The sequence below is a fragment of the Motacilla alba genome, chromosome 21 (assembly GCF_015832195.1).
Source record: "Motacilla alba alba isolate MOTALB_02 chromosome 21, Motacilla_alba_V1.0_pri, whole genome shotgun sequence".
Classification (NCBI taxonomy): domain Eukaryota; kingdom Metazoa; phylum Chordata; class Aves; order Passeriformes; family Motacillidae; genus Motacilla; species Motacilla alba.
The window spans coordinates 6,754,063-6,781,604 of NC_052036.1; the positions used below are offsets into that span (position 1 = coordinate 6,754,063).

At 50.9% G+C, this 27,542-nt stretch overlaps 1 protein-coding gene across 5 annotated transcripts in view; it reads right to left on the bottom strand.

Annotated features, from left to right (window-relative positions):
• Positions 1-2,470: 2,470 nt before the first annotated feature.
• Positions 2,471-27,542, bottom strand: part of UBR4 (ubiquitin protein ligase E3 component n-recognin 4) — an 83,053-nt gene continuing 57,981 nt past the window's right edge. For all 5 annotated transcript variants that reach the window (XM_038159457.1, XM_038159461.1, XM_038159460.1 and 2 more), the window contains 27 exons: positions 27,185-27,269; positions 26,915-27,042; positions 26,055-26,184; positions 25,411-25,568; positions 24,829-24,938; positions 24,160-24,301; positions 23,369-23,450; positions 22,286-22,459; positions 21,761-21,882; positions 20,705-20,902; positions 20,494-20,574; positions 18,211-18,298; positions 17,699-17,826; positions 17,175-17,282; positions 16,407-16,526; positions 15,542-15,732; positions 15,063-15,236; positions 14,488-14,587; positions 13,465-13,683; positions 13,110-13,223; positions 11,968-12,110; positions 11,573-11,698; positions 10,431-10,625; positions 8,436-8,660; positions 4,523-4,613; positions 3,538-3,700; positions 2,471-2,877 (listed from right to left, as the gene is read on the bottom strand). In XM_038159457.1, the coding sequence (XP_038015385.1) occupies positions 2,813-2,877; positions 3,538-3,700; positions 4,523-4,613; positions 8,436-8,660; positions 10,431-10,625; positions 11,573-11,698; positions 11,968-12,110; positions 13,110-13,223; positions 13,465-13,683; positions 14,488-14,587; positions 15,063-15,236; positions 15,542-15,732; positions 16,407-16,526; positions 17,175-17,282; positions 17,699-17,826; positions 18,211-18,298; positions 20,494-20,574; positions 20,705-20,902; positions 21,761-21,882; positions 22,286-22,459; positions 23,369-23,450; positions 24,160-24,301; positions 24,829-24,938; positions 25,411-25,568; positions 26,055-26,184; positions 26,915-27,042; positions 27,185-27,269 (3,660 nt within the window). In that variant the 3' untranslated portion in view covers positions 2,471-2,812. The remainder of the gene's footprint in view (positions 2,878-3,537; positions 3,701-4,522; positions 4,614-8,435; positions 8,661-10,430; positions 10,626-11,572; positions 11,699-11,967; positions 12,111-13,109; positions 13,224-13,464; positions 13,684-14,487; positions 14,588-15,062; positions 15,237-15,541; positions 15,733-16,406; positions 16,527-17,174; positions 17,283-17,698; positions 17,827-18,210; positions 18,299-20,493; positions 20,575-20,704; positions 20,903-21,760; positions 21,883-22,285; positions 22,460-23,368; positions 23,451-24,159; positions 24,302-24,828; positions 24,939-25,410; positions 25,569-26,054; positions 26,185-26,914; positions 27,043-27,184; positions 27,270-27,542) is intronic.

A 27,542-nucleotide genomic window follows, 5' to 3' on the forward strand; every position in this document is an offset into this window, starting at 1 on the left:
GGCAGAGAGGAGCAGGGAAGGGCCCTCAGCTGTGCTGCTCTTCCAGAAGAGCTGGAAAAGGGAATTACAGGGCAGGAGGCAGCAGAACAAGGAAAGCACCACAGAATAGCCAGGGAGGGTCAGGGTTCTGTGTCACCTGCAGCAGGTGGGGGCCAGCAGGTCCCTGCTCTCCCCAGATTTAATTAATCCCCACATTAATTAAATCCTGGAGCCCAACCCAGTGCAGGGATGTCAGAAATTCGGGGAGCTCCTGCCCACAGTCAGGTTCAAAGCAATCCCACAGCTCATCCAGGCTCTCCTGCATCACAAAGGACTTCTTTCCCCCAAATAATGGCTTTGGCAAATAAATTAATTTTTTTGGAGAGGGGGTTAACTCTCTGTTGTTCAGCTCATGGTTCAGCTCATCACTTTGAGTAATTTCATCCATTTTGAGGCATCTTCCCTCAGTCTTCTCATTCCTAACACCCCAAAGACTCCCCAAAGCCTTTGCTGACCTCTCAGCCCCAGTCCAGGGGATTTTGGAGCCTGGAGTTCTTTGCCTTTGTGCAGCACTGAGAATGCTGGAGCCTCTCTGTGTGGCCTGGACCAGCTGAAACTTTCCAAAACACTTCTCTCTTGTTCTTGTTCCTCTCCACCTCTGCTGGGGTCGTTATTGTCACCTTCAGTCCCCCCCAGGCCAATCTGCTCCCAGGCACTGTCAGGATGATCCCCCCTTCTTTTCGGCTCAGGCTTGTCCCTAAACCACAGCCCTGGGCAGGGAGCCACGGCTTGCACCATCTTTATTTTCCAAAATACATCTCTGGGCCTCTGCAAACCACCCAGGACAGCTCTGGGGAGCTTCTTGCAAGAGCACAGTTTCAAACGTCCCTCTGAGGTGCCACCTCCTCAATGTCACTAACGTTGAGCAGTGACCACGCTGAGCTCCTGGTGCTCTGAGATCTGCTGACCCCGCCGAGGGGTAGAAACCCAGGGGTTTGCCTGCCTGGGGCTCCAGCAGCTCCTGCAGCAGCTGAATCCGGTTCTGCAGAAGATCTGTGCCAGCACAAGAGGAGCACACCAGGATTTCCAGCCTGAGCTGTGCTGGGGCTCCCTGGCTGGAGGTCCTGCCAAGGGAACCAAGCTCCCCGGGGCAGGCTGGCAGAGCTGGGCAGGAGCTGAGGGCACCCCGAGGCTGTGGCTGCAGGGAACCAGACCTGCTTTGGTCAGGAAAGACCCTGAGCAGGGAAGGAAGGCAGCCCGGCGCTCCTGCCAGCTCCCACACCTTCCCCACTCCCTGCTCCACAAACGGCAAAGCCAGAACGCGGTGGGGCCCCAGTGCTGAGAGCCTGGAGCAGCACAGCCACACACACCAGGCTCCGGGGAGCTGCTCCTGCTGCTCCCAGCACTGGGGCACCTCTGGCAGGTCTGGGGGGGTCTGGCGCTGCCCAGGCTTCCCCCAGTGACTCTGCAGCCACCCTGAGCAGCCCAGCTGCAGTTTGGAGCGGGTTCTGCCGGCCCTGGCTCTGCAGGGCTCCCAGAGCTGTGCTTGCTCTCTGATGTGGTTCCAGGGCAGCAGAGGTGCAGGATTGCTGCTCCAAAGAGCCAACTCCACAGCAGCCCCTCCTGCACTTCACAGGGCCAGACAGAGCCACCAGCACAGCCACAGCCCCTTGTGGGACACCAAGCAAAGCTCCCCGGGGCATTTCCTGCCCAGTTCCCTCCTCAGCAGCAACTCCAGCTGCCAGGAGTGACATCAGCCACACGGAGGTGAGAACAAAAACACTGCACCTTCACCCCTCAGCTAATTGCCAATCCCTGCACTAACAACAGGCACCAAAGGGGCTGGTGAGTTATTCAGCCTCTAAAATTATTATTATTATTGCTATTTCTGGGCTGGGACTGTGCTAGGAAATTCAAGTTCAAACAGAGACGAGGAAGCCAGGGAAAGCTTTATTAGATTCCAGCCTCACCAGGTGTCAGCAGAACTGTGCCAGGTGAGGCAGCAGCATGCGCAGGTGGGGAGCAGCGCTGGGAGCAGGGCTGGGAGCAGAGCGGGGCATGCAGGGGGGCTGTGCAGGGCCTGGGGGGGCTGTCTGGCTGGAGCTGAAGGGTTCCCAGAGAGGGGACGGGGATGGGAGCAGCCCCCAGAGAGGGGCCATCCATCAGAGGCACAGTGAGCTTTGGATCCAGCCTGGGAGGGAGCCAGGACAGGCCCTGGACACTCCATGGAGGGGACACGGAGCTGCTGCTGCACCCAGGGGAGGGGAGGGGAGGGATGGAACCTTGTCCTTGCAGAGCCCCCGAGACTCCAGCCCCACACAGACCCTGCCAGTCAGCAGGGAGTGCCCAGCTGCTCCCTCTGGGAGCCTCCTGCTCCCTGGGGCTCCTTGAGCAGGCCCAGGGCTGGACAGGGCAGCAGCTCTGGAGGGAAACGTGAGGAACACCTTGGCATTCAGGCTCCTGCCTGGTTCAAGCACTAGTCAAGCCCAGCTTACCCATTTGTTCGGTTTATTTAACTTCAAAGAGGTGCACACTAAAGCATTAGGATTTACTGGTTTGGATTCCTCTCTGTACAAGTTCTTTCAAACAGCTTGAATGCACAAGGCTTTACAGATAGAAGCGCTGAAACACAAGATAAAACAAATCTAAATTCCGAATCACTCCATGAAGAAAAATTGTAGAAAATAAAAAAAAAAAGGAAAACAAAACAAAAAATATTCCAACAAAAAACTGCAGCACTCCTTGGGAAAGGGACAGACTGCACGAGGAGGGACACAGAGGGGTGGAAGGCAAGCAATGGAGGCTCTGCCCAAAGCTTCTCCGTGCTGGCGGCTCAGGGGATGGAGTTCAGGAGATCCTTGAGGAAGCTGTCGGGATCATTGATTTCTGACAAGAGTCCTTTGAACAGAAGAAGGCAAGAGAGAAGAATCAGCCCCTGTCTGTCCTCCCTAGGAGGGATTTGTGCTGGGCCATGTGTGAGCTACTGACAGCTGCAGGGTTATTTTAGGGCTGGGCACGAGCAGGACAAACCCTGCTGGGTGCATGTGCAGGAGGGACTGAAATGTGAATTTAACCAAACACTAAATCCATTTGGAGCTGCTCTTGGGCAGCTCCAGGGACCCAGCTCTGCTCCCCGCGTCGGGCAGTGAGAGACTGGCCTGGGGCACAGATTTTGAGAGAGGAAAGAGCAGTTCCAGCTTCCCTGCAGGTTTTCAGCATCTCCTGACTCCTGGAGGTACCAAAATCCTTGGGGAGCAACTCTGGCTGCACCCACCTGCTGCCTGGTCACATGTGCTCACCAGCCTTCAAGCACAGAGCCCCCCAAACCACCTTCCAGCTGTGCTACAGATGTTTAACAGGCCAGGGGGGAGGTTTTCCTGCCTGGGGCTGCTCAGGTGTGTGTCCCAGCAGTCTGGGGACAGCCCAGGCTGAGGCTGGGCAGTGCTGATCCCTCCTCTCCCTGTCCCCTCCCCACGAGCTGCAGCAGTGTCAGGAATGCTGCTGGCTCCAGCCACCAGCTGCACAAGGCAGCCTATAAAAGGGCAAGCAAACACTCACCAGCCACATCCAAAAACTCAGAAAACGTTTCCACTGGCATGAATTCCTCCTGGAAGGTTTTCAGGGCCTTGTCTGCAGCCTCGTGGATTGGCATGTCGTTGTGTCGGATGAACTCGGCCAGAGAGAAGGACCAGCCTCCCTCTGTGTTACTGGTAGGCACCTTCTGACAGGGGACAAACACACCAAATCAGGCCAAAAAGAATGATTTCATTAAAAAAAAAAAAAAGTTACTGCAAACCCTGGTGCCTTCTCCCATTGCTCCTGGATTTCCATCCCTGCCTCTCACAAACAACCAACAGAGGAAGGAATTCCCTGACTGCAGCTTCATGATCCTTTTTTGCAGAATGAAACAAGGGCCCAGGCATTTTCTCACCCTGAGCACTGAACCCTCTGTGGAAGCTGCAGGTTTCTTTCTGCCCCTGGCTCCTTCCTCACCCAACCATTTCCCTGGCATGGCCTGGAATGTCCTTCCTTCCATGAACAATGAACAGGAAAAGTAAGCAAATACACAATACAGGAGTGCTGCCAACTGGAGAAGTCTCTCACTTCTTCAGCTACTGAACTGCAAGGGGTGCAGTGAGCACAGGCAGCTTCTTGTGGCCTTTCTGCTTTTACAAGGTGCAGAAGAAAAAAGACGGAAAAAATCCTCCCTGTGAGGGTGGGCAGGGCTGGCACAGGGTGCCCAGAGCAGCTGGGGCTGCCCCTGGATCCCTGGCAGTGCCCAAGGCCAGGCTGGACACGGGCTGGGAGCAGCCTGGGACAGTGGAAGGTGTCCCTGCCACAGCAGGGGTGGAATGGGATGAGCTTTAAGGTCCCTTCCCACCCGAACCATCCTGGGATTCTGGGAAGTTTCATTTCCAAGGACCTTGGAGAAAGAGGTTTCAAATTTTGATTTCTATTTCAAACTCATGGAACGGCTCAGGGAAGAAAGCTGAAGTGGAGCTGAGCTGGAGGTGCTGCAGAGGACCTGCAGTGCTCTCCTTACCTTGAACATGTTGTAAATGAGATCCACGAGTGCCCAGAAGAGCAGCCCCGAGCGGTACGTGGCGTATTCCTTCACCGCCTTGTCTGCCAGTCTGGGGGAGGGAATCAGGCTGAGTTAATCCCTCTGCCAGGGGGCTTTGATAACCCCCTGATGGACAGCATGGCAGCTGGAGCAGCCAGAGCCCCCCAGGGACATGCAGGGATGGCTCTGAGTGGGCCTTGCTGGGTGTTCCTGGCCGGGAAACATTGGGCACCTGAGATTCCCTGGGCAGCCCCTGAGCTCCAGCTGTGTGAGTGAGCAGGGCAGTCAAACCTTCCACAGGAAGGAAACCAGCACAGGGGGAACTGGAGGGGCAAGACTACAGAGGAAATCAACAGCAGAGTGGGAAAAAACAATGCACAGCCCTTGTTTGTGCGTTCACTGCTGGAGAACAGCAGATTCCTGAAGGAATGACCAAATCCAGGGGGTATCAATGACAGAACAGCTTTGTGCTTCTAATTCATAAAAGCATTTCTGCAAGACTCTGAGGCAAATCTCTTGTCCTTGAAGAAATGGAGGAATTTCCATTTAATATATCCTTGGTTATTCTCCTGCCAGGAAAGGACTTCTGGAAATCCAGCACCTGGGTTTGGAGCAGTAGGAATGCCCTAAAAGGTGCAGAGCTGTGCTGGGACGGCAGCTCCCCAAGTCTGCAGGATTAATCACAAACAGGTTCTGGCAAGGCAGAACCTCCTGCCAGCAGCTCTCATGGGTTTGGAATTTTTGTGCCTGTGCTCCTCAGGTACATCTGCCCCACCACGTGCTGCTTCCTGCTCAACACTCCAGAGCTTTGGAAAAACAAAAAAACATTTTTTATGCACCCAGGTCCAGCTCAGCTGCTGCTGTGAGTCAGCAACACAACAGGGGTTCCCAGCTGCAACCTGCCCCAGATCGGGGCTTTCTGGGGGAAAAAGGAACATTTTGCTGCTCTTATTAAAAGGCTCCATTTGTGTGTGTCTGTGCCCTTAAAACAGACATCTTAGTAGGTGGCAGCCTGCTCGGGCAGCTCAGCTTAATTATTTAAAGGAAAACCAATTAGTAAAGGTGACTAAATTTCCACGGGATGAAGAGCAACTCAGAGCGAGGCTAATTCTGGCCTCCCAAATACTGCAAGACAGACTTTTCCTTTCATGTGAATGGGTTTGATCTAATTGCAGTCTGCTCCTTTAATTGAAAACTAAAAGGCCCTTGTGGCTTAGGGCTGGTAGTTACCTTCAGGAGCGGCTGCTCCGTGGAGGAGCTGCTGGGTTTCACTCCTGCAGCTGGACAGGGACTGCCAGCACACAGCCAGACACAGACACTGGGGAAGCCTTGCTTCCCTCTGGAGTGTTTTAGAAAGGTCACAGCAAAGAGCAAAGGCAAAACAATCAAAATGGTCTTTTGCTCCCAAATTCCAGATGAAAGCTATGCTGAAAAACATCTACAGGATTTTTTTAGCCAGAATTTGTGGTTCAGTAACAATGAACACTTGATTCAGTTCTTTGGGATCTGTAAATTGTATTTACAAAAACCCAGAGCTGGGATCCATTCTGGGAATTTCATCTTTGGGTTTAAATAGGAAGTGTTTCCAAAACAAGGGAGGTGCTGGGCATCTCCCCCCGGTACCTGTGGTACCATCACTCCTGGCAGAGCCAGAAGCCCTTTCTGGCTCAATTCTCCCCAAATCTGTGTGACCCTGACTGGCCCAGCTGGGGAGCTGGATGGGCACCTCCCCATGTGTGGGATTTGCTGCCTTGGCATGAGGGAATGCAGAGCACTCCTGCCCCTTCCCAGGAGGTTTCAGATAACAAGCAGATCCTCAGCTTTTTAGAGAAGCACTGGGGGTTCCTGCAGTGGTTCTTGTCCCTTTTTGAGATGCACTGGGGGTTCCTGCAGTGGTTCTTGTCCCTGTTTAAGATGCACTGGGGGTTCCTGCAGTGACTCCTGTCCCTTGCTGAGATGCACTGGGGGTTCCTGCAGTGACTCCTGTCCCTTTTTAAGATGCACTGGGGGTTCCTGCAGTGACTCCTGTCCCTTGCTGAGATGCACTGGGGGTTCCTGCAGTGACTCCTGTCCCTTGCTGAGATGCACTGGGGGTTCCTGCAGTGACTCCTGTCCCTTGCTGAGATGCACTGGGGGTTCCTGCAGTGACTCCTGTCCCTTGCTGAGATGCACTGGGGGTTCCTGCAGTGACTCCTGTCCCTTGCTGAGATGCACTGGGGGTTCCTGCAGTGACTCCTGTCCCTTGCTGAGATGCACAGGTAGCAGTGAGTCCTTGGGTGTCCCCAGCCTTCACTCCAGTGTTCTGGAAATGGAGCTGCTCCCAGACAACATCCTGAACGTGGAATGCTGATTTTAATGCTTTGCATGCAGACGTTACCCTGGTGTCACAGCCAGTGGCTTCCTCTCTGCCTCAGCCTACAAATTCAAGATATTGGCACTCATCTGCAGAGCCTTTCACCATCCATCGCCCTCTTCCTGATTTTCCACAAGAATAAATAAGCACAGAGCTTGGAAATCAGAACTGCCATATTGCTACTTCTGAGAGGCTTTATCAGAGGGAGGCTTTGTGCTCCCTTAGTCTGCAGAGATTAAAGAAAGCCCTTGAATAAACCTTGACATAATTCCTGAGCACTATTTCTGAGTGTGCTCCCCTGAAATTCCAGAGATTGGATGCTTTAGCTGAAGTTCCTGGCTCTGCCTGTTCCAATATGCATTTGTTACAGCACCTGCACTTGGGGAAGGAACAGAACATCTAGGGAGGTTTAAAAAGCAGCAAACCCACCCTGGGCTTAGCTCTGCCAGCCCAGGGGAAGAGCTGCACCCCCTGAGCCTCCAGGACATCCCGTGGGTCTGTCAGACCCCCCAGGATCCAGACAGGCTGCAGGAAATAGGAAACAGGAGCCAGGGGAGCCTGAAAGCAGCAGAGATCAATGGAGGAGCCCCTTTCAGGGCTCTCTGCCTTTTCCAAGAGCACTGGTTCACGCTGGGTTTGTGTAACTACAATGTAATGACTTTATCAAACACCTAATTAATGTCATCAGCATAAAAATGCCCTTTAAGGCGACTTAGAATAATAATGAATTGATTCCTAATTATGACAGCTATTTCAAATCATCCTTTCAGAAACTGGAATTCCCTTTCCCTCTCTGCAAATATTGTGCCTTTGTCAGGCAGGCACAGCCACTTATTCTTGTGCTTCAAGTGCCTGACAGCTGCTATTGATTTTTTTCTTTTTAAAAAGCAATGGCATTTGACTTCTATTTCTATTTTTCTATTTGAGGGAGGCTGGAGCACTGATCAAAAGGGCCCAGAAGAAGCTTCTTTAGGGAGGCAAAGAGGGATGAGGCACAGCTCAGAGCCAGCTCAGGGCTGAGTGCTGAGGTGGGGGAGGAAGAAGGAAAAGCATGGTTTCCATGCTCAGACCTGCCCTGGGGGGCAGCTGCAGCCACTCAGGGCCAGGCTGGATGGGGCCTGGAGCAACCTGGGCTGTGCTGGGTGTCCCTGGGCTCTGGGGGGGTGTCCCTGCCATGGCAAGGAGTGGCACTGGGGGGTCTTCAGGGTCCCTCCCAAGCCAAACCAAGCCAAGCCAGGCTGGGACGCTGCAGCTCCACAACACTGAGTGCAAAGGTTACTCAGAGGAGTTAACACCTGGTGTAAACTACACACGCTCCCCATCGGCTGTGAGTGGCTCTGTGACGTGAGCAGGCGTGACAGTGACACGAGTGGCTCTGTGATGGTGACACGAGTGGGTGTGACAGTGACATTAGCTGATGCGACACTGACACAAGTGGCTCTGTGATGGTGACACAAGTGGGTGTAACAGTGACCCGCGGGGCTCAGTGACAGTGACACAAGCTCTGTGCCTGCGTGCCCAGCCAGGGGAGGGACTGACCTGCTGGCCCCTCCCGGGGACACCACGCGGGCGTGGGAGGTGACGAGGAGGCGCCGCAGGATGTCCCCGCGGATGGCCCGCCACCTCTCCGGGGGACAGATGTGCAGGGCCAGCACGGTGTAGTAGTGGGGCCCGTCCACCTCGAAGGCGCTCTCCACCCACTTCTCGCGGGGCTGCTCCAGGAAGCTCTGCAGGTTCTTCTCCTCCCGCGAGGTCGCCCGGGTTCTGCAACACAGGGAAAGCCTGAGAGGCTGCTCCAGAGGGCTCAGCCTCTGCTCCCCAGGAGCCCTGGGGTGCTGCCCGGGCACCCTGCACAAGCAGCCAGCTGGGCATCACCAGCTTCCCCCAAATTCACCCCCTGGTTGAGGATTTGCTCCCAGTGGGCACCACCAGCTTCCCCCAAACTCATCCCTGGCTGAGGACCTGCTCCCAGTGAAACAAACACATTTTCCTTGGAGTTGTGGGTGGCACTAGAGGTTTGCCAAACAGCTGTTGTTGCCCCAGTGGAAGGTAACACCACTGTAGAGGTGTTCTTCCCTTCTTCTCAGAAAATGATGGAACCAGGCCAGCCAGGCCAGCCACTGGGGTGGTGCCAACTCCCATGGGACACCACACAGCCACTGCAGCTCCTGCAGCCACACCTGGATCCATTTATAAAATTCCTCTGCTGCAAAAGCAACCCCTGGGAAGATACAGGCCAAATTCAAACCCAAAAGACACTGCACTTTACTGCCAGCTTATATAAATATTTGATCGTTCTCCTCCTTTTCCTCAGAGCTCCAGTGTCCCAGGAGTCCTGACACCCCAGAACGGACAGTGGAAAGCACGTGTCACAGGAGACTTTGGGAAGTTTCATCACCCTTTGCCACATCCGTGGCTCTACTGCACCAGGCAGAGGCTGCCAGCCAGGTCAGACCTGTGATTCTGAAGTGAGATAAACTCTCCCTATCAGGCATCAAGCAACATCCCAGCAGATGAAGCTGTCAGGGCTGTGTGACCTTTCCACCTGCCGAAAGATGCAGCTGGGAGCCAAGCAGTAGCTCTTTATTTTCTCTATTTAATATTAAAAATTCTGTCTGGGAAGTACAGAAGGCCTTTTTTCACGTCTGCCCAGCGGGTTCTGGGCTCTGTGGTGCCAACAGCAGCCTAACAAGATGAAACAAATAGTTCCATTTATTTGTCTCCCAAAGGACTGGGAAAACAATAGCACAGGGATCTGGAGATAGATATTAAAAACAAAAGAAAAATTGTATTACAGCCAAAACCTTGATTAGTTCCAGGCGGGAAAGTGAGAGGGATTTCACTGCACTGCATTTGGAGTGACCTTGGTGTGTATTTTAATATTTATACCCTCATCTAATTAGTATTACTTACTAATACCTAACTCCTCAAATAGAGGATATACATGGGCATCCCATTTTTGCAGGATCAGAACCAGCTCATGTATTCCAAAGCATCTGGGTGCCTATGGATGTGGTCACGCAGCCTCAGTGCAGTGCCAATGCACTGCTGTTTATTGGCAAAATAAAAAAAAAAGGTAACTCCCACCAAAAATTAAAAATATCAGGAAAATCTGGTGGACCTGAACCCTCCTCCAGGATGCCAAATCCGGAAACAAACCTGTGTTATTTGAACGCTGAATAAAATTGTATCAGGGTTAAGTTTTCAACTAATAATTATCTCATCGCAGCGTCTCTTCTGCCTGCTCAGGAGAAAATTAAGCTGGCAGAGTTTCTTTAATGTAATAACCCTGCTGCTCACCCCAGAGGTAATAATTACATGTAGAATGGAAAGAGAAGCTAATTCCCAATTGCTTTTACTCAATAGGTTCCCAGTTATCCGGCATGTCCAGGCTTCACTCCCAACAATGCAAATCCTTAACAACCTACTTAGGGTGTGCAACCCTCCCAAAACTTGGTGTGATTTCCCATCTCTGCTGGCCCGTGCAGAAAGCAGGGGCAGAGCTGTGGGAGGGCAGGGAGGGGTGGCACTGACGTGTTGAGCACGTAGAGCACGGTGTGGATGATGTAGGGGATGAGGTGGATGTTGCTCTCACGGCCGCCGCCCCCGGTGTCGATGCTGAACGACTGCTCCATGGCGAAGCGCAGGAACAGCAGCTTGATGTCGTGCACGTTGAGCTGGTACGTGGGCTCCCTCTGCCCCGTGCACTCCTGCAGGTACGTGTTGTGGCTGCAAAACAGCAGAGAGCTGTCACAGAGCTCCTCCTGCCACAGCACAGCCCAGGAGCCCAGCAAGGATGGCACAGAAAAGCTTTAAAAAGGAACAGGCTACACAAAGGCAGCCCTGCTACCTTGGATTAACCTCCCCAAAGGGAGGCTCTCAGCTCACTCTGGCAAATCCAATTCCATCTGCAGATATCTGTCCACCCATCAATACTGTTTTCCCATGCCCAGGACCTGGGATACAGCTCCCTGGCTGAAATGCTTCCAGGATGTTGCCACTCGTGATTCCACAGAATCCCAGAATGGTTTGGGTTGGGAGGGACACTAAAGATTATCCAGTCCCGACCCCTTCAATGGGCAGGAACACCTTCCACTGTCCCAGGTTGTTCCAAGCCCCGTCCACCCTGGCCTTGGACACTGCCAGGGATGGGACATCCATAACTTCTCCGGGCATCTTGTGCCAGTGCACACTCCTTCACAGGGAAGACTTTCTTCCCAATATCTGATCTAAACCTGCCCCCTGTCAGGTTCAAAATTTCTAATGTGACATTACAAACCAGAATCCTGACATCAGCATCTCCATCTGCTCCAGACAGGTGCTCAAGTACCTGAGTACCATCCAAGAGAAGTCTGGAAATCTAAACCAAGGAATCCACTGGTGTCAGAAGGTTTCTTTTGTACAGCAGGGGCTCACTGGGCCCCAAATGATCAACCTTGCATCTTCAGCTGTGACTGGGGGCTAAGGAGGCTCTGAAATTATTTACATGAAGCCAAGGAGCAAACAGACACTTGCACTTTTTTAGGAGGTTCACTCTTGATGGTAGAACCTGAAATGGCTCCGTTTTATCAAGATTCAGCTGCACCACCTGTGATCCCAAGATTTCAGGGGAGTGTGTGGCAAGGATCTGACTCACGCAGATGCAACCAGCTGGGGAAGAACCCGTCTGTACTCACCGTGCCAAGCACGTGGCAAAAGCAGACTCTGGCACGTGGGGCCCCCACACTGGCAGGAGCCCATTGCACTTGGTGTTGGCATTTTGCAGGGCTGCACTCTCCCACTCCTCGCGGCCCCGAGCGAGTCTGCACGGACAAAGACACACAGCACACCGGGCAAGTCAGGAGGACGCAAGCTTTTGTCTAAGGAAACATCCCAAAAATAACAATTCCACAGCTTCTCTCAATGCTGGACTTGGCAGAGTCCAGGCCTGAGCAGCGTTAAAGCAGACCCTGATGGAGAAGCCCTGCAAAGTGATCAACAACCCAGCCCACCCAGCCCGAGTTCCACGGTGATCCCAAACCACCTGGAAAGGCCTCCAGCCCCAGGCTGGGGGGCTGCGGGCAGCACGTACCTGACAGCTGCCAGGTGGCAGTCGTAGTGCACGATGTTGAAGTGGGACACTGTGCTGTAGCCCTGCTGCTTGCGCGGCTTGTTCTCAAACTCCTCGAGCGCCACGCGCTTGGTGAAGGTGTAAATCCCCAGCACCTTGGTGGGCTGCAAGGACACACAGCTGCCTTAGCAAGCACTCAGCTCTGCAGCAGGGCACATCTCCTGCTCTTTCCACACCACAGCTGCCTTAGCAAGCACTCAGCTCTGCAGCAGGGCACATCTCCTGCTCTTTCCACACCACAGCTGCCTTAGCAAGCACTCAGCTCTGCAGCAGGACGCATCTCCTGCTCTTTCCACACCACAGCTGCCTTAGCAAGCACTCAGCTCTGCAGCAGGACGCATCTCCTGCTCTTTCCACACCACACTAAATTAAACCTCTCCCAGTCCTGACCTTGTGGTATTCACATACTCTTTGAACAGAGAGAGACATAATTCTCTCTCCCAAGATTTTTCCTGGGGAAGGCAGTGAGAAAGCTCAGAGAAAGAAGAAAACAAGTCTTATCTTCACTTGCTGCATTTGTTGTTTGGCACATGTGGAATGTGTTATGCAGATTGCTTGCTGAAAAGGGATTTGTTAATTGGACACTGGTGATAGTTGTTTTGACTGATTGACCAATTATGTCAAAGCTGTGTCATGACTGTTGGAAAGGGTCACAGGTTTTACTTTAGTACAGTATAGTTTAGTATAGATAGCATTAGTATAGCATGTAGTATAATATAATATAGCTTGATAAAGCATTTGTTCAACCTTCTGAATCGTAGAGTCAGAGCATGTTATTCCCTGTTTCAGGGTTCCTTGTATCGATACTGACCTCAAACTTTAACTGGTCCTGTGTTTCTCCAGCTTTCACTGAAAACACACTTCCACTTCCCAGCCACCTCTAGAATTACTGATCTCAAGAACCAACCCTGAGACTTCCTGATCTTCCAGTGCCAGCACTTGTGCAACCAGATACTGGCAAGTCCCCTTAGGAGCTGAGAGGGCTCTGAATGTGTGAAATTTCACCTGAAACTTCAATCTCCCGTCACCATTACCTGGAACTCTTAGCTCCCACTATGTGGAACTTTTAGTTCCCACGACCTGGAACTCTTAGCTCCCGCTACCTGGAACTTGTATCCCTCCCGGCAGATGCAGCAGGTCAGTCCTGGTTCCTCTATCAGCTCCTCCATCTGTTTAAGCAGCGCAGTCTTGGTCACCACCTGGCCCTTCTCATTTGTCTGGAAAAGAGAAAAGCTCAAGCAGATTAAAAACAATGACAAACTACACCATGCCCACCACTGGCACTGGATGCCCATCCCATCTCCCAGCAGCTGTGTTCCCTCCTGGCAGCACCAGGCAAACCGCGGGGCTGGAGCTCTGCAATATCCATCAATAAATCACTTCACACACTTCCTGCTGAGGCAGCTTGAGCAAGGCAGGAAGGAAAGCCCCTGAGGGAGCAGAGCACCCAGCCATTACCGTCATGCCCAGGGTGCCCAGGGCCTTCTGCCTCATGGCCATGGCCATCCTCTTCTTCTCGGCGCGCGTCTCCTTCCGCGCGGCGTCGATCTTCTTGTTCACCTCGGGGTGCTCCCTCAGAGCCTCCAGGAGGTTCTCTGCCAACGTCCCAATGCCTTCGTCACTTGACACCTGCTCCAGTTTGTGCAGGTTGGAGATGGAGTCTGTTCCTATTAGCACCTGGTGGGGATGGGAACACAGCACTGCTCAGAAAAAGGGGACTCGGGACAGTGACTGTCCCCTCTAATCACACAGGGACAGCTGGGCAGAGCACTGAGCTGCAACAACTGTTCCTTCCTTTTTTAATGCTCCTGAGACCGAAAACTGCGTATAAGTCTGGGGCAATTTGCCTCTCCACTGGTCATTATCAGGAGCTCACATGGGGATGTTGGATAAAACATTTCTTTTGTGATAAGACATTGCATTGATGCCTTCAAACACCAACAATCACGTCCTGAGGAGCTTATCAATAATAACCTTCTTTTCACCCTGGTGTGTCAATCTCACGCCACACAGCAGGAGGAAATATTCAAGTCAGAATCTCTGACTTCTCCAGATGATGCCTGAAGCTGCCCAGAACAGGCTCAGGGCATCACAACAAATGCTCCCAATCTTGTCATGTGACACACAAAAACTCAGAGGATTCTCTGCAAAGGCAGAACTTGCCCAGGGAATACCTGAACAGCTTCCACACCTATGTCTACTTTGAGATTCCCAACAGAATTAACAATTCTTAGAAGAATTTCACATTCTTTTAAGAGGTAAGCTCAGGAGAACTAGATTTTCTCTCTGCTTTATCCCCCAAAGAGAATTCCCTTTAGACTCGAACCAAAACCCTCCGGCAGAGAAAAGTTGTGAGCAAAACTGTTCCAACTATGGTGAGGATGGCAAAACAAAACCCACCAAAAATCAGTGAAGAATCAGCTCTTAGAGGAATTACTGCTGAGCTGCAGGCCCAGAGCAGTGACAGTGCCCTGGCCTCACCTGTGTTGCAGGGTGCTGCGTCGCGAGGCCTCGGAGCAGGCGCAGGATAAAAGGAAGTGCAGGTCGAGATAAGAACCTCTTCCATATGTCTGCATCCAAACTGCACGGAAGACAAAAGGCAGCAGCTGAGGGGATGTCCCAGACAGCAGCATGGCTCCAGGCTGCAGGGAACACTCCCTCCCCCGTGTCCCTCCTCAGCTCATTAATGAAGGGACAGTCACACTCCCACTTCCATGCTGTGCACAGCCACAGTGCCAACTCTGAGCCTGGGGATTTGTGTTCATGAGTTGGCTACCAACAGCAAAAATTCTGTTGCTGTGCAACAGGAGGGAGCGGGCAGGAAGTACAAGGATTGAGATATCCAAGAAATCAGCTTGGATGGGTATCAAATGGGATCAGGGTTTTTAGCTCATTCCTATACATGCACAGCCTCACCAGACCTCTGCATCACAGCTCGGAATGCTCCTGAATGGGCACTTGTTCCTGGATTTCTTGGGAGATTGTGGCGATGGGATGAGGAGGATGTTCAGGACAGTCACACACGTTAACCACACACATTAAATAGTGACTCTTACTTCTTTGCACTTGGAATGTGCTTTTTCATGTAATCCAGGGCATTCTGTGTAATCCCCTTCTGCAGGATGAGATCTTTCAGCTGATGGCCATTGCTGTTGTTCTTTATTCCTGCTGCTATTTTACAGAAGCAATCCAGGAAAACTTTATCATCTCCACTGTGCTCCTCATCATACCTGAACAAAGAGAAGAAATAGTAACTCTGCCTGTAATTCTCAGTGACATTATCACTGAATGATGTAACTGCCCCAGCTCAGAGACTCAGAAAAGCTACTCAGGCCCCTGTCACCTCCAAATATTCTCTGAAGACCTATTTCTCAAGCTAGAGCTCACACATTTCTTTCAAAAATGGCTTAGAAGTGAAAGAGGAACTGAAGCTGAAGCCTGGCATTAGACTGCAGTGCATCAATGAGGAAATGAAGGCAGAGGTGTGTCAGTAGAACCCATTTCAGGTGCTTTTAGCTGAACTGTGCCAACGTACTTATCAAAGTTACAGTAGGGCTTGAAGCGATCCACCAGGATCTGCATCTTCTCCATCTCCCCGAAGGACAGGTAGGGGATGATGCGCAGCAGCCCCTGCAGCACGCTCAGGTTGGAGCGCACAAAGGTGCTGTTGATCTGGTCCAGCAGCATCACCAGCTGGTCCTTGTCCCCCGTGAGGAGGAGGTTGCCCTGTGAAGCAAGAGCAGCAGGATTTATATTTAATAAATCTACAAGAAAATTCTCACTCTGGGAGTTGGTGGACTACTCCAGTTGTGAAGGGGTAGTCCCTGATAAAAATCAAACCCAGTCTCGTTCCCAGAGGTCTCATGGAGTGGCTGCACCAACCCCTCTAGCTGACACCTGGTTTATTCCACGTGCTGTTAAAGCATTTTCCAGCCAAAAGTCTAATAATTCCAGCCCAAAGCACACCAGATTCTTGTCCACCCACAGCTTCAAAAGACAAGTGAGAAGCTCTTCTTGTTCTCAGTCTAGCTGAGATACAGTTTTATTCTCAATTAGCTGGAAAATCAATCGTGTTTTCAACACATACAAAAACACTCCAAAAAACAAGGCCAAGCTGTGTCTTTTCTTGTCTCTCACTGGCCCGTGGCCCAAAGCAGGCAGGAAAGGATCCAAGCAGTGCCTAACAACCCTCACCCAGCCATGCAAGACTCATCCTGACGCAGCCTTGCAGTGTTTTTGGTTCAGGGCCCTCCTCGAGCCCTTCCCCAAGGCCTGCTAAGACCTGCCAGAAGTGTAATGAGGGTCAGACTCCATCAGCACTCCCCTCCAGCTCCTGGAGCTCAGCATCCCTGTGAGCAGGGCTGTGCAAGCCTTGAACCCCAGGGAAAGGAGCCACTCACCTTGTCCTCGCTCAGGGGCTCCGCGTTGGATTCATCCAGAATGATCTCCATGATGCTGAGCACCTGCTCTGCCACTGCTGCTCCCCCGCTGTCCTTGCTCTCCTGCTCAGCCACCAGAGCCTGCAAGGGAAGGGAGCGCTCAGGGGAACAGCAGCAGGAACTGGTCTGAGGTGGGAAGAGACACTGGAACACCAGCAGTCACTGGTTTGAGGTGGGAAGAGACACTGGAACACCAGCAGTCACTGGTTTGAGGTGGGAAGAGACACTGGAACACCAGCAGTCACTGGTTTGAGGTGGGAAGGGGCACTGGAACACCAGCAGTCACTGGTCTGAGGTGGGAAGGGGCACTGGAACACCAGCAGTCACTGGTTTGAGGTGGGAAGGGACACTGGAACACCAGCAGTCACTGGTCTGAGGTGGGAAGGGGCACTGGAACACCAGCAGTCACTGGTCTGAGGTGGGAAGGGGCACTGGAACACCAGCAGTCACTGGTCTGAGGTGGGAAGGGGCACTGGAACACCAGCAGTCACTGGTCTGAGGTGGGAAGGGGCACTGGAACAGCAGCAGTCACTGGTCTGAGGTGGGAAGGGGCACTGGAACACCAGCTGGTTTAACCCCTACACTCCTGCCCATAAAAGCAAAGGAATGTCCAAAGGATAACTTGCAGTGCCAGCACAGGCAGTCACAAGGCAGCAGGGCAGTGACAAGTAGCTGAAATTCATTGGAGTCCATTAAAAAAACACTTCTGGAAGTTGAGGCTGTCCTTACCAAGTTGAGAGTCCCCAGCATGACATTCAAAGTGTTCATCTCTGGCTTGACCAGCTGCTGCCGGTTTATTTTCACCTTCACACAGTAACTGAAGAGTTTTAACAGCACCTGCAAAATACAGCAAAGGGATTCTCTGTGGGACCTTCACAATGAGGAGGAATTTTTCTGAAACTAAAGTAGAAGTTTAATATAATAATACACCTGATCTCCAGACTTCTGGGATACAATACACCACAGATTTTCACATACATCTATATCTATATCTATCTATATATATCTATCTTAGGACAGCTTTGGTTTTCAGATAAGGCCAAGGCAGAAAACAATTCCTCCAACAAGACAGGATTTGGTTGTACCAACTCTTTAGGTTCTAGACATTTTAAGTTTTGTAAGGAATTGTTACCCAAAAAGGACAGGAGAGGGAAAGAACTGCTCCAGCTCAAGGGAGATTGTCTAAACCTCAGGGATGTCTGTGCAATTTTCCACCCCATAATTCCTGACCCTGGTGCCAAAGGCAGACTCACGGTTAAGAGGTGCCGGCCCTGTTTGAAGTCTTTGATGCCAGTCAGTCTGTTGAGCATGCACTCCAGGCCTCCACATGGGGCCATCACCCCAGCCATCTTATACACTTCTTCCTCATCCTCCTCCTCATCTGCAGGACAGACACAAGTGGTGAGGACAGCAGCAGCCACAGCAGGACACACTCAAGCAGCGGAAGCAGAAATGAAGAGCAGAGCAGCACACATTTCCCAGCAATTCCAGTCACTTCAGTTTATTGAATTCAAAAAGAATTAAGAGCAGGGATATGAAGAAAGGCTCGGCAGAATGGTCCTCGTGCCAAGCAAGTGCTCACATCTGAAGCACAGCTTTAAAGCACTGTTAAAATCCTCCTTCACTCGAGGTGAAGCAGGTAAATGCAGCAAAAGCAACGTCAATCAACTTTAAGCTCACTGCTGTGAGGATAATAATGTCATTGCTCTGCAGCAAACCTCAGATTTCAAATCTAATCCCAGCTTTCAGCAGACAAATGCATTACCAGTGGTGGAGTCGAGGGACTCGATGAATTCCTCCGTCGCATCTCCCAGTAACCCCCGCATGCGGTAAATGATCCTCATGGGCTCCCCCTGCAAGAGCAGAGCTTTTTATTCATTCTGTCTCTGGACACTTGTACACAAGCCTGGTTCTGGTTTCAGTGTGTACAGACACTCCAGCCTCAGCTCTGCCTCGTGCTGTTCCACCTGATGATGGTAGCACAGAGAAATCTTTCACTCATTCTCCCCTTCCTGATAGGAATTAAAAACAACAGCAGAGCCACCTGCAAAAACATCAGTATCCCATCCCTTGGTCTGCCCAGCTTTTCTTGGCACTGCCAATTAATTGACAGACTGGTGATAAACTAACAGTCGCTTCCCCCTTCCATCTCCTCCAGCTTTCCTTTAGCACCAGTGAAAGATGCAGCCAAGGAAAATGGGTTCATCTGCAGAGGAACATCTGCTTTCCGTGGCCACCTCTCCTCCGAGGGTATGGCACAGCACACCTGGCAAACACGGGGAACAGGCACAGCCCAGGAAATGAAGCAGGACAGGCTAATTGGATGAAAGCTTTCAAACAGATAAAATCTGCAGTCATGGCAAGTGGAAGAGGAGTAAAAGGCAATTTAATGAGCTTTCAGTAAGACAGTACATCACTGATACAGCCAAAAAGCTGTGCTTTTACCCTGAGAAAGGGACACTTTTCCAGATGCGTTTCCAGCTGGAAATACTGACAGCATATCACGAAACTTTCCATTTTTAATCCATAGGTCTGAATAAAAAGCAGAAAAGAAAAATCCCAGATTTGGGAGCAGGAGACCTTGCAAGAGAAAACCTGTCAGGGATCGTGCTAAGCCTAATGTGGAATAAGCAGTGCTTAATGTCACAGCAAATACATAAGCACAGGGAAAGCCCCGGGGGGAAGATCTGCTCAAAGGCCACGCTGGCGACCAGCAATTAACACCACAGGGGCCCTGGTAAAACGGCAGATGAACAAAAAAAGCCACTGAGAGACAAGGGAAACAAAAAGGGGCCTGAGGTTGCGTTTCTTGTGAGCCTGTCGCTCCCAGGGAACGGGAGCTGCGGCTCCAGGAGGTGCTCACAAAGGAAGACAGATGAAAGCTGTTCATCCACAGGAATGCTGAGCAAACTGCCTTTCACCAGCAGAGCTGCTTCCCTCCCGGGAGAGCTGCAGCCGGCTCCAGCCCGGCATCCCACGGGAACAGCTCCTCCAGGGGCAGCATGGGGAACATTCCCACCAATAACTCGATCAGAATTCAAATCAGAACTCACAGATTAACACCAGCACCTCGTCTCCCTTTCCAAGTTGGTACCTTGCTAAAAAATTATCACTGTCACAAGGTTTGGGCTTGATTTTGCAGTACTGAAGGCTTTGTTCCTGAAATAAAGCTTAATGAGACCCATTTTATCATCATTCACTGCTAACTGGCACTTTGTTTGAATCCTTCCCACAAATGGCTTCAGGAAATTGAGGTTTCAAAGGTGATTTGAGGCCAGGAGGAAATGAGGAATGATCAAGAAATGCTGGGCAAATCAGTCTTGTTGTATGATCTCAAGTGCCTCTAAAAATATATTTGTAGTGGGCAAGCTTGAGCCTGATGGTCTCGGTGGGAGTTTATTTTAATGGTCACAAGGAAAGAAGGGAAGAGCTTGTTCTGGACCACGTCCACCTCTAGAAAAAGCTTAGTATGACATGGAGACTGGACCCTTAAGACTGCTGGGTTCATTTCTTCATGTGAAAAACACACGACACATACTATGAAAAGCAAAAAAGGATGAATCTGCCAAGTGCTTGAGATCCTGATGAAAAACATGAGAGCAGAAGTGCCAATATGGAGAAACACTGGATGCTCTGTGCATATATAACTTGGGTTCAGCCCCAAGCACAGACTGATGGAGCAGTCTGGTGTCCCTGTGTGCACACACACAAAACTTTTGTGTGCAGATGGAGTGTGAAATGTGCTCTGAAAGGCAGTGAAACGTTTCAGCTCTCCCCAGGGGAACACAGGGAAGGCTGTTCCTCAGGAAGAGTCACGTGTGACACAGGACACAGCTCACCTGGGGCAGTGCTCTGCAATCACTCACGTTGCAGGGCCATGCACAGTCTGTCCTAACAGAGCACCAGAAGTTGCTGAGCAGTTACACCCAATAAATTATATGCCAGGAAAAAAATCCTGACGCGTGTGATTTTGATTTTTCCCCATTTTTTTTGTTTTTGTGAAGGACAGGTGCTCTGTGCTGTTAACTTGTACAAAGGTAACACACACCTCGTTTGTGGGACACCACACCTTCTTGTAGACCTCAGCCACAGGCAGATCCAGACTGATGATCTTGTTGTTCACTAAAAGCTGAAAAGGAGAGAAGAACAAGTCATGAACAAGCTCAGGTTGTTACATCAGCACCCCAGCAATCACCAGCTGCCCAAAACCAGCATCCCACAGGTCTGTGCAAGAAATCCCCACCTCAAGAAATTCTCACCTCCATCCCACTGTCGTCCTCCAGCAGAGCCACCAGGTCACAGTCCTGGCAGATCTTGTTCTTGATGTCCCTCATGAGGGGCCCGATGCCAGGCTCGTTACTGCTGTAGGGATTCCCTGGCATCCTGCCCTGCAGGAAGTCTTCCTGCTGGGGATCTTTCTCCAGAGTGACAAAGAACTCAGTGACTTCATTCTCCTCCTAAAGAGCAGCAGCAGAGACAGAGCGAATAAGTTTTTCCCCAGCCACGCTCCCATTCCTGCATTTTAATGGGAGAATGTTCCTAAACCTTCAGTCCTTTCCCCACTGGCGCATCTGCTCTGCATGCCACACTCAAAGGATATCCAGGATCACTGCATAACCAAGTTCCTCAGGGAATTGAACAGTGACCCCCCAAAGGGGATACACTGGGATACAGGTCTACACTGGCTAATGGTGAATCATGACTGCAGACACTGCTGTTCCTGGGAAAAAGGAACCACATCTAGGGCTGCTAGAGGTGGCTGGTGGTGATTCTCCTCCTCTATCATGAGACCCCAGCTGGAGCACTGAACACAGTTCTCGTGATCCTCAACAAAAAAAGGAATGAAACTGTAGGAGCATGTGCAGAGGAGGCCACAGAGCTGCTCAGGGGACTGGAGCACCTCCCCTATGGGGATGGGCTGGGAGAGCTGGGGATGTTCAGCCTGGAGAGGAGAAGGCTGGGTGGAGACCCCACAACACCTTCCAGGGCTTGAAGTGACCACAGCGAAGTCAGAGAGGGACTTTTCATCAGGAACTGGAGTGACAGGCCAAGGGGGAATGGGATCAAACTGAAAGAGGGGAAATTTAGGTCAGATATTGGGAAGAGTGGGGGGGCCCTGGCACAGGGTGCCCAGAGAAGCTTTGGCTGCCCTGGACCCCTGCAAGTGTCCAAGGCTGGGCCGGCCAGGGCTCGGAGCATCCTGGGATCAAGGAAGGTGTCACTGCCATGGCAGAGGGTGGCACTGGACAATCTTTAAGTCCCTTCCCAAAGCATTGCAGGGCTCTGTAGAGGCAGTGTGACCCTGCCCCACTCACGGGGTAGATGATGCTGCAGAGCCTCTCAAAGATGAACACTGGGGTCCTGTAGTCATCGAGGCTGTAACGCTTGGCAGTCTCTATGCACACGGCCATGAACGCCTTGGTCTCTGACTCTGTGCCTGCCAAGAAAATGAAGCTTTAAAATGGACACTGCAGCCAATTTTGTAGATTCCACCTGAACTCAGCACACACAGTAAATCCTTCTGCAGCCAGCCCCACAATTTGGTGCTCTCTTCTTTTGTGAATCCACTCTGTGAAAGATGGAAGGTATTTATTTGGTAGGGTTACTCTGCATGGCTGGGCTGCAGTAAAACTGCCCCATAAAAATGAGGAGGCTGAGATTCCTGGAAAATAAGAGGTGACTAGGAATGCTATTCAACTGCCCTGTACCAACAGAAAACACTGGAAGCCATAAACCCCCCTGATTACAGCAGTGATTTAGAGAAGATCTTTGTGTGGCTGTTCTGCTTTTCCATCTTGGTTGATTCCAAGGCTGGATTTATGGAACAGAGGTGGTTTTACCTGTTGTCATGTCCTCCAGCATCTCCAGCAGCATGTCCTGGGTCTCATCAATCAGCTTTGTCCTCTGCACCACCAGCTTCCTGAGGCACAGGTAGCCATTGAGCACCGTGCCCACCAGCCGGCTCTTGAAGTGCCTTTTGATGGACTCCACCTCCACGAAGGAAGAGAGAAGACCTAGAAAGACACAGAAATTCAGCAGGTGGGAGAGAATTTGATTTCTAAATTTCACAGCAGCAAACAGGGCACAGTATAATAAAAATGGCTTGTTCCAGCTGCCATCAGTCTGGGGTTTAAAGCTCACTCCTGTGAACTGGGTGGTTGGAGGCAAAAGGCTTGGCCTGGCTTGTAGATTGTAACATATGAAAAATAGCTTGGGAATGAGGAAAGGGCCTAAGGAGTTTCCTGTGTGCTTGATACAAAATTCTGCATTCTTTGGCATTTTCCTGTCACAAGCTATTCCAAAAGCAGATGATTGCTCCTCTTGTAATACTTCTAATACCTCTGATGATGTGAAATGACTTACCAGTGACATCACCAAACCGGTCACTCCTACAATAAAGTAAAGAATCAGCAAACACAAGGATTCTTTCCCATGACACACTGATCAACATGCTGCTTCTTGCAAGAAGCCAGGCTTTATGGATTCACCCACTAATGGCTGAAGAATGTGAAAGAGGATACAAAAAACAATGATCTAGCTCATGAGGCATTTCCATTTCCAACAAATTTTTGTAAAAGGGTATACACCCTAGAAGATAAAAGAAAAGCTCCCAGAGAATAGGGAGGTAGGAACACCAGGTAGGAATAAAGCAGCAGTGTTTACAGCGGTGCCAGGGACTGTACTATGTAATAAAGTGAAATGATGAAGCTTGCCTGGTATGTTACCACAGTTCAGCTTAAAACTCTTACTGACCACAAAAAAATATGGAAAAATCCATTTAGAGATTAAGTGCTAAATCGATGGCAAAAATCCAGTGCTGACAATGGCAACACAGCTGAATGAGATCTCTCTGAAATTCTGCCACAGGCTGCTAGAGAACAATGATCACACAGCTCTAACCCTGCTGCAGGCCCACCGAATACCTGTGAGACTCTTCAGGGCATATCCCTGCTGCAAATCCGTGCTGAGTGTTGCTTCCTCCAAGGCCAGCAAACGAGCTATTTCCTGAAAGTAATTAAAATAATTAACAGCCCGTTAGGCCAAGATGGCCCTTCAGTGCCAATAACCATGGGGGTGTCTAACACAGGGTGCAAAGAACTCAGCACAGAAACTGAGCCAGGCACACAGAAAGCACAACTGCAACAGCAGGGAGGGAAGGGGAAAAGGAGAGGAAACCTGACACAAATACCCCTCTCATTTTCTCCCTGCACCTTCCTGCTACCACTGCTTGGCTCTAGTGGCCCTCCAGGAGCACTGACAGCCACCACTGATACGGAGAGTGCCACCTGCCCCTCTGGAGTGCAGCAGAGACCCCCACAGAAAACTCACACCACTCTGAACACTGTAAACCCAGAGTGCTGCTTCTCCAAAGGCTGTAATTCCCATTTCTCCAGGAATGGCAGCACACCTGATCTTTCCCTGTCCCTAAGGGTTCTCAGAGCCCAGCCTGGGAGCTGCACAACAGCTTCCAGCTCTACTCTGGTGCCAAGGCAGTGCAGCAATATGTACAATCCCAGAGCAGTTAATTAAAGTGCTGAGGAATTCTCCAGCTGGGACTAAAACCCCTGTGGCTCCCTCTGTTCAGAGGTAACAGCACTGAGAAGGGTGAACTTGAGAACCTTGGGAGGGTCAGCAACAGGGCTGAAAGGGATGGAATTTCAAAAGCAAAAAAAAAGCCAAGCTAACAGGTCATTTCCTGCACACAAATCCATACCTTAGTGATGAGGCTGCCAATGTAGGGCAGAACCCCTCTGGCTGCCAGGTAGACCTTCCAGTGGGCAGGTTTGATGAGTTTCTGATAGAGGGCCAGGTACTCAGCAGCACATTCACCAGCAATGCTCAGCTCATCCAGGTAGCTGTGAAAGAGAAACACAAGCTGACAACCCCCTCACAGCAACAAAAGGCATTCCAGCTCAAGGACACTGTGGAAAGGAAGAAAAAGAAATCCATCCTCCCTGTTGTCCTTGCTAACAGCATCACTGATATTCATTACTTGCTGGCTAAATTAATATTTGTCCCAAAAAGGAGTTGACTGTGCTATCAGCATGAGCTGGGGTAAGTTATGTCACAGCAGCTGGAAGAGTTCACCCTGTTATTCTGCCATTGAAGAGGCAGGGGAAATGTTGGCCACACAGCTGAACAGCTGATCCTTGCTTCTGGAAAAAGTACAGACTGCAGGAGCTCATTGCCAGGCAGCAAACCCCAACTCTCCCTAAACCTACACCCTCCCAGCTAACTAAGTTGAAAAATCCAGCTCAGAAAGACCCCTGAACTGCAGGTATACAAGGGAGAGGTGTGAGAAAAGCTGCAAGAAGGGAGAGATTCTGATGGGAATTGAAGACAAACACTCGTGGAGCTGCCAGGTGTGGCAGCACAGGAATACCTGGTTAGGAGATCGAGGACCTGCTGCTTCCTGCTGGGGATGGTGGCCAGGGCCTCCACGATGGTGCAGGCAGCCTGCCTGGCAGCCTGGGTGGCAGGAGTGAACAGCACCTGGGGCAGGGGCAGGAAAAGCCAGGTCAGACCCATGGGCACAGATGAACTTGTGACATCTCACAGGAAGGCACAACATGGGGGCTTTTGGGTGACCCGGTGGCAGCGTTTTGCTGTTCTCCCAACACTTGGTTCTGTGACAATTCCTGCTCTGCTCAGCACCAAAGTGTTTAAAGAGTGCATGGACCTGCTAGTCCACACACGCAGGAAGCAAAGCTTTGCTCCAGGACCCGCAGAAGCGCAGCTCATCAGGCAGGCAGGAGCACCGTGGCAATCAAAGGTTCAGAGTTTAAGAACCCACAGACTCCCAGATCAACGTTTGATGCAGCATTTCTAAGGGAGCACAGCTGCAAACCTGACTTGGAATTGAAGGCAGTGAGTGCCAGCCTCCCCAAGCACCCCTGCAGAGGAGCTGCAGCAAGCCACCCACAGTGTGTGACTGAGCCCAGCCCCGGGCTCTCCCCACCTTTACCTGTCGCAGCCAATTGTTGTGTCCCAGCTTGAGATCCAGAGGACAAGTTCTCTTCCCCCGGCGACTCATGAACTGCTTCCACTTCCAGACGTATTTTTCTGACAAGTAGAGCTGGTGAAGCTCAGCTTTGCTGGGAGTTTTCCCGTTGGCATCTGCACCTGCAATATTGAGCAGAGCCCAAGAGAACTGTCAGCAGTCATGAACTGCAAACTGCCAGAGTATTTTTGTCTTCCTACTGGAACTCGCCAAACTCCAGCTGGGAACTAAATGCTTCCCATCTCCTCCTGCTGCCATTTTCACTCTTGTGTGGAGCCATGCTCAGGTCCAAGCCTCATGCAAATCCCAGAGTCTCTCTCAAGGAATCCCATCAGCTTTCCAGCTGGCTGGTATCAATTTAAGAAAGCAACAAGTTTCATTTTTTACAGTCCCTGATTCTCTTTGGGCACAGAGTATTTTCTGTTTAGAGTTTGAGGCACACAGCCTGGAAAAGTCAGTGCTACAACTCCAAGGACTAAATGTGGGGATGGAATCAGATGTCAAGGGACACAAGCCAACACAATTCAACAGAAGCACATTCCTTATTGAATCTGGGGACACACATGTCCCTGCACAGAACTGCAGCAGGTCACAGGCACAGGGGTTACCTCTGGCAGGGAGGCACTTCTTCCAAGCTTCGTACGATGCCTTGGGGTCCCTCTTGAGCCACAGCTGAGCCTGTGCATGGATTTCGTTGCTGTAAGGCTTCACAGTGGTGAGAGCATCCATGGGCACATCCTAACAAATCAAAAAGCTCTGTGATTCTTCAGAAAGCCACAGTCTGCTCCCAAAGAGCAACTCCTGAGGTGAATCACTGGGGCTGGGCCATGAAGAGGCAAATGCAGATCTTGGACAGCAGCAGGGTAATACAGTGTCTGCTAATGGTGAACTAAGAGAGATATTCCAGTTCCTACTGAAATATCAGTAAACCCATCTCTGACATCCATCTGTGATTATGAGACAGGCAGATCAAAGCACAAAAATACCTTCTCTCCTGCAAATCTAATTCTAAATGAAAATCAACAGCAATCAATCAATATATTTTAATGAGAACTGTAGCTCTGTGTTTAAAAATCTGAGTCAAAAGTACTTGATTCTCTCAAATTTAGGTACTTGATTCTACAAAGCTGCTGAAAGCCCAAAGCCTGCCCAAAATAACCAAGCTGTTGCTTCCAAGTAGCTCTTTCCCCATGCCTCAGGTCTGAGGGGAAAACAGTAAACCCTCAACGGATGTGGTCAAAGTCACCAAAACCCACTGAAAAATACAAAGTATTTGTACAAAAGTATATGTACAAAATCTGTAATTTGCAGTGTGTAAAGACCAGAGTCACAGGGCTTGTCCTTCCCTAGGAACAGTGACCAGGAAAAGCAAGTCCCGGCTTCCTCACAAACAAATTCTTCACTGAGAAGAGCATGCCAGACTTCAATCAGCAAATTCTCAATGTTTTGCTCAGCCTCAAGGCAGTACCTTGTTTTTCTTGCTGGTTGGAGCAGGTGGCTTGATGAGCTTCTGGAGGATGCGCAGGCACATGAGGGTGATGTTTTCAACAACCACTGGAGTCTTGATGTTCACTGCCATCAGGAAGAGGCTGAGAGCTGAAAGCAGACAGGGATGTTCATTATCCTGTGAGAGCTGCAGACAGGACACACCTCCACAGCTCTAGGCAGCACCTGAAGTGGGTTTAGAGGTGGAAATGCTGCTGCCCTTGCTGGTCCTTGGGCGGGTGCCTGCACTCACCGCAGCGCAGCCGGAGCTCCCAGCAGCTGTCCTCCTTGGAGATGGAGTCTGTCAGCAGCAGCATCTCGTACTGGAGGCTGCTCGCCTGCAACACACAGTGCTCCAGCTCTTGGGGGTGCCCCACTCCCTTCTGCCTTCTCAGCTTTAATAAACTCAGGTTCAAAACACATGGATCTAAGATAGCTTAGTCCCATGCACACCTGGGGGTACATGACCTGCTGGAGAGGTACAAGCAAAGCCAACAGAGGGAACTGCCTGAGGAAACTTCAGCATGTACCTGTACACCAAATTTTGTGCTGTACTCTGACATTTATGTCATTTCCCATAGAAACTCAATTTCTTTTCTTACAAACAGACC